This window comes from Neofelis nebulosa, chromosome 7, assembly GCF_028018385.1.
Source record: "Neofelis nebulosa isolate mNeoNeb1 chromosome 7, mNeoNeb1.pri, whole genome shotgun sequence".
NCBI classification, from domain to species: domain Eukaryota; kingdom Metazoa; phylum Chordata; class Mammalia; order Carnivora; family Felidae; genus Neofelis; species Neofelis nebulosa.
Genome location: NC_080788.1, coordinates 6,547,594 through 6,561,131, shown reverse-complemented (window position 1 = coordinate 6,561,131; position 13,538 = coordinate 6,547,594). Strand labels below are relative to the sequence as shown.

At 41.0% G+C, this 13,538-nt stretch overlaps 1 protein-coding gene across 1 annotated transcript in view; it reads left to right on the top strand.

The window, feature by feature from the left end:
- TICRR (TOPBP1 interacting checkpoint and replication regulator) overlaps positions 1–13,538 on the top strand; it is a 49,399-nt gene that overhangs the window by 14,916 nt on the left and 20,945 nt on the right. The window contains exons 6-15 of the mRNA XM_058736596.1: positions 1,403–1,542; positions 2,343–2,561; positions 5,282–5,451; positions 6,441–6,538; positions 6,849–6,942; positions 7,038–7,117; positions 7,280–7,519; positions 8,008–8,104; positions 10,917–10,974; positions 12,587–12,736. Of these exons, the coding sequence (XP_058592579.1) occupies positions 1,403–1,542; positions 2,343–2,561; positions 5,282–5,451; positions 6,441–6,538; positions 6,849–6,942; positions 7,038–7,117; positions 7,280–7,519; positions 8,008–8,104; positions 10,917–10,974; positions 12,587–12,736 (1,346 nt within the window). The remainder of the gene's footprint in view (positions 1–1,402; positions 1,543–2,342; positions 2,562–5,281; positions 5,452–6,440; positions 6,539–6,848; positions 6,943–7,037; positions 7,118–7,279; positions 7,520–8,007; positions 8,105–10,916; positions 10,975–12,586; positions 12,737–13,538) is intronic.

The following is a 13,538-nucleotide window of genomic DNA, read 5'->3' as shown; positions in this document are numbered from 1 at the left end:
CAGTCGTTACAAGTGAAAAAGTGGAAAGAACCGGCTGTCTCTCAGCGGGGAAACGGATAAACAGACTATGGTATAGTTACACAATAGAACATTATAGATAGATTAGTAAAACGGAATAAACGAGCTATTTATATACTCATGAAAAATGTTGAGTACAGACAGAAAATTGCAAAAGGATGATGTATGGTATTTTTTAAAATTTCCAATGTATACAATAGCAATTTATGTTGGTTTTGATACATACATATGTCTCTATAAATCAGATACAAGTCTAGGAATACTTCTGGAAGGAAAGGATGGGAAAAGATTGGGGCTTTTCTGTGTCTATAATGCTTAATTTCATTAAAAGAATCTGAAGTCGATAAGGTCGAGCTTTAGCAAATATTTAATCTTTGTGGGAAGAACATATCTAATAATGCTTTCACTACTTTTCTGTGTAATTGAAAGGCTCATAAGTTCTAAAAAAATTAACAGAATGAAAAACAAACCATCCCCACAGTTAAAGGAAATCCCAGCACACTTAGGGAGAATTAGTCTGCTTCAGAACTGCACGTGTGAAGCCGAGAAGCCCAGCCCATTCAACCAATGTCACCATAACTTCCTCCCACTTTTAGATCAGATAATGGAAGATAGTGAAATATAAGTAATAAGTTTTTGTTTTGTTTGTTTTTGAATGTTTACTTATTTTTGAGAGAGTGCGAGCTGGGGAGGGACAGAGAGAGGGAGACAGAGGATCAGAAGCAGGCTGCTCATGCACTATGGGTGCACCGTCAGTGCAGAGCCCGACGCGGGGCTCAAACTCACAAACCGTGAGATCATGACCTGAGCCGAAGTCAAACGCTCAACCGGCTGAGTCAACCACGTGCCCCTACAAGGAATACATTTTCAAAGTTTTGCTCTTTTCATGATTTCCCTTAGTGATGTTTAGCCCCAGGCAGAGAAGCATTTAATATCTAATCCCCTCTGCCACACTTCCTTCCCTTCTCATCAATTCCAGATTAGTTTACTATGATGTAATGGTGATGTGAAAGAATTATTCAGAAGGCACTGTGACACTCACTATACTGTATTGCATCGTCTTCTACTTTAACGTATGGGCAGTGAGTAGAAAACAACTATGGAATAGTTGCCTAAATTAGACATGTACCGTAGGACCTTAAGGATCTCATCAATATAGAAGTCACTACCATATGTAATGATTAATGGTTTTGTTAACAGGTGGCTTCTGTCCCTGATGAGTCTGTTTAAATCATAAATGAGAAGAGAGAGAAAATACATTTTTTGAAGGCTGCTTGTGGGGATATCTTTTGATTAGCTTTTAAAGGCTAATGAATTTTGTTTTTAAAGCATTTTGAAAAATCAGAATTTCAGCTTTGTACTAGACATCTTGACTTGTTCGCAGGTTACTACAGGCTGCCTCATCTAATAAGGAAGAGTCTTCCAAAACTGAAAGTGAATTAACGTGTTGCCTCTCTGACCTCTACCAGAGAAAGTCTCGGGAAGAATCCACTGTGTCTAATCAGGAAGACAGCAAAAAGAAACGTATGCACATAGACTGTTTCTTGGTGCCGTCTTTCTTGAGAGAGTGTGTGTTTTAAAAGACTGGAATTCCCTAAAATGGGGTTGAAACGGTAACTGAATAAGAGGACAAGTTCTTGCATTTCAAACTTGAAAATGATTACATTAGTACAAAAGTGATGTTAAAAAATCGCCTACAATCTTACCTTCTTAAGAAACCATTTCCATTTTTACTTATGCAAATACAACTTTGTATGCTACTCATCAATATTTATTTCCCTGTGCCGCCTTGCCTTTTCAGTTACTGTTCCACCTCATTGCCTCACAAGATTGATGAAATTTTTCTGTTGTTGAACAGTTTTCAATTTTTATCATTATAAGTAATACCGTAGTATATGGGGTGCATAGGATTTATTCTTTGAGTGACTTCCTTAGTGTAAATTGTCTGGAACAAGTTACTGTATCAAAAAGTGGGGGAAAAGTAGCTTGCAATGCATACTGCTCAGTTGCCTTCCAGAACTTTGGTCACAACTCTGTGACCACTGGGTGATGATACCTTGGGTCTGTTCGGCCTCTGCCTTCCTAAAAATCATCCGATCTTGTTGCCATATTTAGTTCCTAAACTTCCGTTAAAAGAAGAGCTCTCTTTCTCTTCTGTGTTGTAGGTATAGACCGATGGGAGAACCACCTCATTCACATCCTCCTGAAGGGATGTACTTTATTGCAGTATCCCTTCACAGAATACTGAGTCTGAATTAAAGCATTACTAATTCTGCAGAAGTAAAAGCTATTTTACTTGTCTTCCCACGATGCTGTTTTGGTAGGAGGGGTCCCTCGCACCCCAGTGAGGCAGAAGATGAACACCATGTGCCGTTCCTTAAAGATGTTGAATGTCGCGAGGCTGAACGTGAAGGCCCAGAAGTCGTGTCCAGATGGCAGTCCAGATGCCACCGGGGAGAAAGGGATCCCAAGGGCAGCCGTTGGAAGAACGGCAGATAAAGTGGAAAACCGAGGGAGAACACTCCGAAGCTCTAAACCTAAAGGTATTTATTCCTCGATGCCATCGCGTTTTGGGGTCTAAGGCCACGCTTATTCTTTCATACCCTTGTATTTTTATAAATTTTAATCCTGTCTTTCAGTTAATGAACATTTATTAAATACCTGCTGAATTCCTCAAGGTGTGTTATGGGGAATACAATAAAAATAGGATCATGTCCTATTCTCAGATTTATGATCCAATCACAAAGATGACAATAGCGAATTCATATATGCATGTGTACATGCGAGCATACACACACACACACACACACACACACACACACACAGTACATAATGGACTAATACAACGTAAGACATAAGAGAGCCAAGAAGCTACAACAGCAAAGACATACTAGGCGTCGAGAACGAGAAGGTCAGCCTTGGGCCAGAAGAGGCTGAGAAGGCTTCTAAGGAGGCAGTGGAGCCCAGGCTGGAGTTTAAGGAACAAGCAGAATTCAGATGGCAGGAGGGTAAAAGAAGAGCTTACTAGATGGGAGATTAGCCTCAGTAAAGTCACAAGAAGGGCCATGGCACGGCCCTAGGACAGGTAGTTAAAGAAGCTTTAGCCATTGAGGAAGAGAGGGAGATGGGGAAGCTTTGTGACTCATCTAGCGTATTGAGGTCTTTCAGAGTTGGGCAGAAGAATTTCATCCAGTAGCGTTAATTTTCCTATTTGTTTCTTTCTTTGCTAAAAAATGGATTGCACTGCAGTGTGTTTGTCATCCTCAGGGCACATTCTTAGCTCACGCTACCAGAGCCGGTCCTGTGGGAGGTGAACTTTGGACAATACCTGCATGATGTTATGTTTGATTTCTTTTGAGAATTCTGGAGTAAAAGTTTTCTGCTCCTTGAAGAGTTTTTTTTTTTCCCCCCACCTTTGGAATGCTAGATTCACAGATGGTAATCAGTTTGAATGGGACAGAACATCTTTAATGAGCTAGTAAAAAAGTATTCACGAATGTGGATGGTTCATTCAAGGGAGAGCAAAATTAACAGTACTCAAGTGCCATTAATATTAACACAGTTTCTGGATTAGATTCTAAGCAGAAATAGACCCGCCCAGCAGTGGTACATGCTTTTGGACAAAGGTGCCCCAATAATTCAGTGGGAAAACGATAATCTTTTCAACAAATGGTGCTGGAACAGATGGGTGTCTTGATGGAAAAAAATGAACTTTGACCTCCCCTCTTAGTATTTCAAATCTCTGCTCTATTTTTCCATTCTAATACTGCTTATTTATCCTTTCTCTATTTAATATTCCTCAGTCTTGCTATAGATTTCTGTATCTGGTTTTGCAGTGAATTATTTTTTTGTTTCTGCTGATCTCTCTTGTTTTTTTTTCCCTATTTAATTCATTTCTGTTCCTGTCTTTAGTATTGCCTTTGTTTTTTGGATTTATTCTCTCATGCTATTTCTTCTGTTGTACCCTTAGCTAATTGGTTTTTATTTTTCTTCTTTAAAAGGTTATTTAAGTCTATGAACTTTCCTTTAAGTTTTAATTTAAGTGCATTATACAAGTTTGCTATGTTCTGTTTTCATTGATACTTCTACATATTTGGTGACATCCAGAATATAAGGGAATTTTTTAAAAAAAAATTTTTTTTTTTTTTCAACGTTTTTTATTTTTATTTTTGGGACAGAGAGAGACAGAGCATGAACGGGGGAGGGGCAGAGAGAGAGGGAGACACAGAATCGGAAACAGGCTCCAGGCTCCGAGCCATCGGCCCAGAGCCTGACGCGGGGCTCGAACTCACGGACCGCGAGATCGTGACCTGGCTGAAGTCGGACGCTCAACCGACTGCGCCACCCAGGCGCCCCTATAAGGGAATTTTTTAACCCAATCTGATAGTTTCTCTTAACCAGCATGTACATTTGTGAAATAGATGTTTATAATTATTGATAAGCTTGGATGTTTTTTAGAGTCTTATTTTGTGCATTCTAGGTTTTTTGTTTTATCCTTTCTAGCAGACTGGGATTAATCAAGTTTTGTTTGTTCCTCTTCCTTTCTGCTGGGTTTGGAGGTTATATAGGTGTTTTTTTGTTGTTTGAGAGAGAGAGAGAGAGAGCGAGCGTGCACGCACGTGAGAGTGCAAGCAGGGGAGACGGGCAGAGGGAGAGAGAATGAATCTCAAGCAGGCACCCCGCTCTGTGTGAAGCCTGACGCGAGGCTCGATCCCACAACCCCTGGGATCATGACCTGAGCCAAAATCACTAGTCAGACGTTCAACCTACTGAGCAACCCAGGCATCCCTTTTCTTTTCTTTTTTTAAGATTTTATTTTTAAGTAATCTGTTCACCCAACGTGGGGCTCGAACTCACACCCCTGACATCAAGAGTCGCATGCTCCACTGACTGAGCCAGCCAGGCGCCCCTGTAGTTTCTTTTCCATTAATAGTTATCATTAAATTTATAATGTGTACATTTGATTTGCAGAGCCTTAAAATTAATCAGGATCTCTGCATTTCTCAGCCTCCCCACCACTGACATTTTGGATGTCTGTTAGGGGCTGTTAGGGGCTGTCCCTTGAACCACAGGATGTTTAGCAGCATCCCTGGCCTTTGCTCACTAGATGCCAGGAGCACCCTCCTCCTCCCCACCAGTCTGGCAACCTGGAGGTAGCCACACGTGCCCTGGGAGGCAAGATACCTAGCTGACAACCACTGGCTTAAGCCGTACAGTGACTTCAGCTGGATGTGATGATCAACTTAATTTTTTTTTTCCACAGACTTTAAAACTGAAGAGGAGCTCCTGTCTTATATACATGAAAATTACCAAAAGACTGTGGCCACAGGAGAAATCATGTTGCATTCATGTGCTCGGAATATGATCTCAACCATTAAAGCATTCCTAAAGTCAAAAGGCACCAAGGAATTCCTTACTTCCAAGGAATTGGAAGTAAGAGAGTATGGATGTTGCTGTTTATTATAGGTGGAGTGGTTGGTTGCTCCTTGGTGGGTTTGGTTCGTATGTCTTGGGAAATGACTGCTATGCAGTGTGTGATTCAAAAATAAGAGAAGGGGTGAACTTAATTCCAGATCTTGGGAGGTAGACACAATGAACTGGTAAAGCAGAAATCCAGGAAATAGGCTGGGTGAGGGTAGTGGTAATTACGTGAACTTCTTTTTAATTTTTTTTAAAGAGCAGAGGAGAGGGGGAAAGGGACACATCGAGAGAATCCTAAGCAAAGCTTCATGCTCGGTGTGGAGGCCGACGTGGGGGGCTCGATCTTACAACTGCGAGATTATTACCTGAGCCAAAATCAAGAGTTGGATGTGTAACTGACCCACCCAGGCGCCCCTTCGTGTACTTCTTTTCTAACAAAATCTCTGTTCTCAACTACATGTTAGCTGCATGAATTAAACCAGCGGTTTTTACCTTAGGTGACTTTAGAGTCACCTAGAACATTTTTGAAAAATGCTAATGCCTGGTTTCCTCAAGACCAACAGAAACAGATCTCTTGGGCTTGGTTCCTGGGTATATGTACTTGTAAAAAGCTTCGTAGATGATTCTATGCAGAGGGAGTGTTGTAAACCACTGGTTTAGACCATGCTGTCATTGTCTTTATTCACGGTTAGTGCTGAAAGCCAGTCTCCTTCTCAAAAATAGATAGGAGTTATTTATAGTCCTTAAGGTTTTTTTTTCTAAGGCCAGACATGCAAGCTTGTTGTATCCACACCTCCTTGCTCTTAAATATCTTTTTTACCCTGTTTGTTTTTTTTTTTGAAGATATGAAATAAGAACATTCATTTCACTATTTTTCGTTCAATAAGAGGGAAATACCTAAGGGGATATACTTCCCTTCTTAGGGCATTAGTCAGCTGTGAAATAAATTAGATATAATAAGTAACTCAGTTTTCTCCTAGGTAATAATTCTGTATTTTCAGATGAACTGCCTGAATCAGGTAAAAAATCGCCTCTTAAAAACTAGCAAAAGTCTTCGACAGAATCTGGGCAAAAAACTGGATGAAGATAAAGTCAGAGAGTAAGTAACTACCTTTGTTGATTGATTGATTGATTTACCACCACTCCCAAAGAAAGCTCTAAGACTTGCTTCTATTCATTTAAAATAGATTGCCAATTGTTCAAAGAGGCTTTTTGTGCCTGATTCTTCGTGATGTTTTAAGGTGCGGTTTGAGTTACCCATTTATCTAATAATCATGTCATTACTTAGAGAAAGCAATGACTCTTCTTTTTGGTTGTCGGTTCTTCTGGAAAAAGATCTTTGCTTAAGGAAGGAGCTTTTAGTTAAATGGCACTCGTGATCGATATGACCAAGTATTTTTTCTCTCAAGGTGCCGGCTTCAGGTATTTCTTCGTTTGGAGATGTGTCTGCAGTGTCCCTCCATACATGAAAGTGTAGATGATATGGAGCAAGTGGTGAAGGAGGCAAGTATATAAGCCCAGCGCCCCTGGGAATCAGCCTCAAAGACTTTCAGCGTCCCTGTAGAAGGCATATGGTAATTTTCCACTGTCGTCTTCAGGTGACGGATTTGCTGCGCATGGTGTGTTTAACTGAGGATTCGGCATACCTCGCGAAGTTTCTGGAAGAAATTTTGGAATTGTGAGTTTGAGGACTAGTAACTTTACTACTCTTTTGCCAGGAACCACGTGTGGTATTGTGTGCGAATCGTGGAATGGGAGGACTGCTTCTTGTGCTGGATGAGGGGTGGAACAGAGAGGGTGGAATGGTGGCTGCTCCACGTTCAACCAGTCTGTTCCGCAGGTATATTGGCTCCATCCCGAAGACGCTCGGAACTCTTTACGACAGCCTGGGGTTTATGATTCCTCAGAAGCTAGCTGGCGTCCTTCCTCTAGACTTTTTCAGCGATGACTCCATGACACAGGAGAGCAGATCACCGCTTCTTTCTGTGCCTCTTCTGTCAAGTGCTCAGAGATCAGTGTCGGGCGGCACTGAATCTGACCAACTGGAGGAGCTTCGTACCAGATCAGCTAAGAAGAGAAGGTGGGAGCTCAAGAGATTGGAGGAATTACTTGCACTGTTGTAGTTCAGACAGAGGGCAGTTGCCTTTAAATAATTGATTGAATTCCTAGCTGCCCTTACTTCTGAATCATAGAAACCACTTCTCGGAGTTCCTAACCTACATCATCTGATGCCTTTCACTACCCAGGGAATATGCAGTGTTGATGACGTGGTCCACAGTGTCCTTCTTACCTGTCCGCATGGGGTTGCCAGGAGCCTTTTATGAGACAAGTTGAGGGCTTCCGCGTACTTTCTGTTTTTCTTGATATTCTTCATTGCTCATAACTAGTTGAATTTACAGCAGTTATTTTGGAAATTGTGAAGTTGGCGTATTTCGCTACAGATTCAGACCAGTGTCAAAAAAACTGACTTTTATTTAATGTTCTCTTAGAAACTCTGGTTCTTTTCTAATGTAACTACTTGTCACCTCTACTGAATGTATTTTGGCTCTTTGTTTCTGTTTTTAAAAGGAAAAATGCGTTAATAAGACATAAAAGCATTGCAGAGGTTTCACAGAATCTTCGGCAAATTGAAATTCCCAAAGTGTCCAAGAGAGCTACAAAACATGTAAGTTATTTCCAGAGGACAGGAAATGGTGCTTCTAGGTCTGTTCTTTCCAGCAGGAGTTGATTCAATAAGTAAGATTGAAAGGCAATGTCTCTACTTTGAGGAAATGGTTATTGGAGAATACAGAAATAAAAGTAGATGTTTTTAATCCAACAAGTAAAGAACTATAAATTTGTTAAAGTTAAACCATCTTACCCAAAAGTGTGACAGTTAGAGGTGATACAAAGAAAATCAGCAAGTGAAAGTTAGGAATGAATAAGTGAATTCAAAATATCTAGATAAGAAAACTCATAAAATAAGAACTAACATAAGCAAAGAGACCATTGAAAAAGTAATGTGCATCATGATAGGACTTTGATTGCAGATCAGAAGGTGCTTTTCAGTACCTTTTACTTCAGTAAGGTGGGGTGGGGGAGGAGTGCTGTCGGGACCCAGGTGATCTGCTTTTCTGTGACAGTAGATGGGAGGACTTGAACCCAGCTGCAGTCTGTTAATATTAAGTAGAACTGATGTTTTATTAAGGAAAGAAGAGACTACCTTGAAACTTTTTGGAACTGCAGGCACTCTGAGAAGAGTTAAAATTCTATAAGAACTAGTTTTAGAAGCATTAATCATAACAACGGTTTGCTTTGTTTCTAGATATGTATAGCTGTCCTTTGGGATTGGAGGTGGGATTGTATTTTAAGAGCTAGTGGTATTCACTTCCTTGGTGTGCCTTCATGAGTGTCCATGAATCAGGCACTAATCTTATGTGTTGGAATCCTGAGTGGAGAGCAGGAAATCCAAAAGTGACAGCAGCAGAAGTGGCAGGCTTCCTCTCTCTAGATGTTACAATGATTCACAGTCCTTTCTAGCACTCCTTAAGTCAGCCTCCATGTGGTAGTTCATTCTTCAAGTAACACATTGGCATAATGGGAGAGAAACAACCCCAAGCTTTAAAAACAATTCCATTGTATAGCTGTATCTATATTTTTAGATTATTGTATAGCAAATAATTTAATATAGAGACTCCTTAAGATTATAGTCATCCTTGGGGTGCTGGAGTGGCTCAGTGGGTTAAGCATCTGACTTTTGAATTCGGTTCAGGTCATGATCCCAGGGTTGTGGAGTTGAGCCCTGCACTGGGCTCTGCGTGGAGCCTGCTTAAGATTCTCTCTTCTCTCTCTCTCTCTCTCTCTCTTCTCTCTCTCTCTCTCTCTCTCTCTCTCTCTCTCTCTCTCTCTGTCTCTCCCTCTCTCTCTCTGTCTCTCCCTCTCTCTCTCTGTCTCTCCCTCTCTCTCTGTCTCTCCCTCTCTCTGTCTCTTTCTCCCTCTCTCCCATACTCACAGTGTCACTGTAAAATTTAAAAAATGGGGTGCGGGGCACCTGGGTGGCTCACTTGGTTAAACATCTGACTTCAGCTCAGGTCATGATCTCGCAGTTCATGAGCTCAAGCCCCACTTTGGGCTCTGTGCTGTCAGCGCAGAGCCTGCTTCAGATCCTCTGTCTACCTTTCTCTTTGCCCCTCCCCCACTCATGTGCTCTCTCAAAAATAAACTTTTTCTTTTTTATTTTTTTATTTAAAAAAAAAATTTTTTTTTGACGTTTATTTATTTTTGAGACAGAGACAGAGCATGCACAGGGGAGGAGCAGAGAGAGAGGGAGACACAGAATTTGAAACAGGCTCCAGGCTCTGAGCTGTCAGCACAGAGCTCGACGCGGGGCTTGAACTCACGGACCGTGAGATCGTGACCTGAGCCGAAGTCGGACGCTTAACCGACCAAGCCACCCAGGCGCCCCACATTTTTTTTTTTTTTTTTTTAATTTTTTTTTTCAACGTTTATTTATTTTTGGGACAGAGAGAGACAGAGCATGAACGGGGGAGGGACAGAGAGAGAGGGAGACACAGAATCGGAAACAGGCTCCAGGCTCTGAGCCATCAGCCCAGAGCCTGACGCGGGGCTCGAACTCACGGACCGTGAGATCGTGACCTGGCTGAAGTCGGACGCTTAACCGACTGCGCCACCCAGGCGCCCCCCACATTTTTTTTTTTTTAAAGAGTATAGTCATCTTCTAATTTATACGGGTTTTCCTTTACTTTTTTAGTATAGAAGGTATACATGATCATCGTTAAAAAACTGAAACCTTAATAAGTTAAGAGTGTCCCTCCTCTTCCCAGGCCCCTTTCTGTATACACCAATAGCACACATCAAAGTTTTCCACATACCTGGATGCACGCCTATGCATAAATGTTACAAATCGTTACCAAGCTGCTATACTTCTCCTTCCCACCCCCACCACTTTCTCCCATCATGTAGCTCTTTCTGTGTATGTACAGATAAGTCTTCCTTCCTTCTCTATTTTTAAAGGTCTTACTAATGTTTTAGTCTCCTTTGGATGGATGTATCAAAATGTCTTTCATTCTTTATGGATATTTAGGGTGTTTCTTTTTTTTTAAATTTTTTTTTAACGTTTATTTTTGAGACAGCATGAAGGGGGAGGGTCAGAGAAAGAGAAGGAGACACAGAATCCGAAACAGGCTCCAGGCTCTGAGCTGTCAGCACAGAGCCCGACATGGGGCTCGAACTCACAGACCGCGAGGTCATGACCTGAGCCGAAGTCGGACGCTCAACCGACTGAGCTACCCAGGCACCCCTGGGGTGTTTCTTATTTTGCACTACAATGCAGGCTTCAGTGTCCTTGGAACATATATCTGTTTTTGTGCATTTTACAAGTATTTCTGTTAGGGGTTCCGGCAAGTGGAACTGCGAGGGTCAGAGGATTTCATGTGGAATTTTTATTCTTTTAAATGAGTGCCGATTTACTCTTTCAGGAAGGCTCTCACCTTACTCTTCAGCAACCTCCAGTCCCGGCAAAAGATACAGTGCAAGGTATACTTTGTCTTCTCGGTGTACGCATGTACTGACTAGGATGATAAACTTAGTTTAATTGCATGTATTTAAGCAGCTGCATACAGTTCTAAATTATAATTTTATATGATCATTGTTGGTTAATGAGATACGTCCAGGTATCATATGTCCTAAGTCCAAATACGTCCTAAGAATATCTTAGGAGAATAAGATATTCACACGGTCTCAAAATAACTGCATTCTGCAAAATCACGGGCCAGAAATCTTTATTTTATTTTTTTTAACTAAGCTTTACACCGAACATGGGGGGTGAACTCATGACCCTGAGATCAAGAGTTGCATGCTCTACTGACTGAGCCTTCTGGGTATCCCTGGCCTGAAATCTTTTTTTTTTTTTTTTTTTTTTTTTTCAACACCATTATTATTGAAAGCCACAGAAAGGAAAAGAGGCTGAGGCTGTGATACTGGTCTAGATGAAAGCACTTTAAGTGTGACAGTTGAATGCACTATATGATCCCTGCCTGGATCTTAAATTCAGGGAGGCAAGAAGCCATAAGGGATATTGAGACAGTAAGAGAAATGTGAAGATTGGTAGTATGCTGGGTGATAGGCCCTTATTTTTTGTGGTGTTCCTACCTTACTGTGCTGTGTTCCTGGTGGGAAACTGTAAATGTAGAGAGTGATGGAGGGAGAAAACAAAACTTGACAGTTGGTGAATTTTAATGATGACTCTACGTGTAATGAATTAGTCATTGGCATTTTCTGTCAATGTTAAACTTTTATAAACTTGGGAAAACAAACCAACAAATCCAGCTTGGCTGTCAGATCATAAATGAGTTTCAGGCGTTTGTTTTTGAAACTTGGGTATCACTGGTGTCCTTAACTTTAATGTCTGTCATTGATCGGTAAATATAAGGGCTCCTCCCAACTTGTGGGTCATGGTTTATTGGGGTTGTATTTAAATGACTTGCTCTCAGAAGAGTTACCGTGGTGAGTGAGTGAGTCGGCTTCCTTATAGGCCATCTTGCTTCGGGTGAAGATGCCATCCTGCTGGCTTTGTCAGGTAGTTTTTGATGGATTCTTCAGCTACTTTCCTCAACTTTAAGTCTATAAATGGTCACACACTCCCATGTTCTGAAGTCAGGAAGAGAATTTAAAATAATGCAGCAAATTCGTGAAATACTCAAATCCACAGAGTGAAATCTGTGGGTTTGAGAAGAACACTTTTTCTCCTTGGAGCCGAGTCCAAAGCAGTAAAAAGGCCCAAAGTGAGGAAAATCCTCACAATTCTGGCATACGTTGAAACAGAGCCTGGTCTACACTACCGGCCTCCTGAGGATTGTGTCCATTTTACAATGACGACAGAGTCTGGTTTAAGTGATGTGGGCCTTCCTTGTGTTCCTGAAAAGTTAGATTTAAATTGAATTTGTAAAAGTAAATAGTCTTTATGTACCATATGAGTATAATATTTAAGAAAATCCTGTTAGTAAATGTGAATATAGAAGCCAGTCTGTAGAATAGTTCCTTAAGCTTAATCAGCCGCTTTCTGTTTTGGATGTCTTTCTTTTCCCAGATATGGCATTTATTAGTGATAATATTTGGTGCTTTTGTTTGTTTTTTTTAATGCTTTCAGAAGTGACCAAAGTTCGAAGAAATCTCTTCAACCATGAAATGATTTCTCCTTCAAAGAGATTGGCAAAGCGGGGGTTGCCTAGAAGCCATTCTGTGTCGGTTGTGGAAGGTTTGGAGAATAAACTTAACAACTTGAAGAAGAAGACAAAAGGTATTATATTTTAGGGTAACCAATAGAAGGGGATTCTTGGATCCAAAGCAGTCTTCAGACTCTGTTGCAGAAGCTCATTGATCTCCTCCATTTTCCTCTCTGTGGTTACCATCAGTTTTCCCCTTGGGGGTCTCTCTTCCTCCAAGCTTGGGTGAAGACTTAATCCTGGGATCTGGTCAGTCCTCTCCTACCTAGTCACCCCTACAAGTATCTGTTTGACAAACCAGTGAAAAAGAAATGAAGGATAATGACCAGTTTTTTTTCTAGTCTTTTGGGTGTTTTGGTTTTTTCTTTTTCGTTCTTGTAGTAATTGAGTAAAGAATGCAATTCACTGGCCTTCATTGTATTCGTGAAGTGGTGCAACCGTCATCACTAATTCCAGATTGTTTTCATCCCTCCAGAAAGAAACCACACATCCGGTACAGTCACTCTCCCGTTTCCCCCAACTTTCCCAGCTGTAGGCAACCACCAGTCTACTTGCTGTTTCTGTGGATTCACCGCGTGTGGATATTTCTTTTAAGTAGAATCATATACTATGTGGTCCTTGTAACCAGCTTCTTTCACTTAACATAATGTTTTCAAGCTTTATGTACAGGTTGTAGCACATCTCAGCACTTCATTTCTTTTTATTGCCATAATACACCATTGTGTGGATAAACTGCCTTTTATTTGTCCATTCATCAATTGGCGGACATTTGAGTTGTTTCTACTGTTCAGCTGTTAGGAATATGCTTCTATAAACACACACAAGATTTCACGTAGACGTGTTTTTAATTCTCAGGCACATGCCTTGGAATGAAAT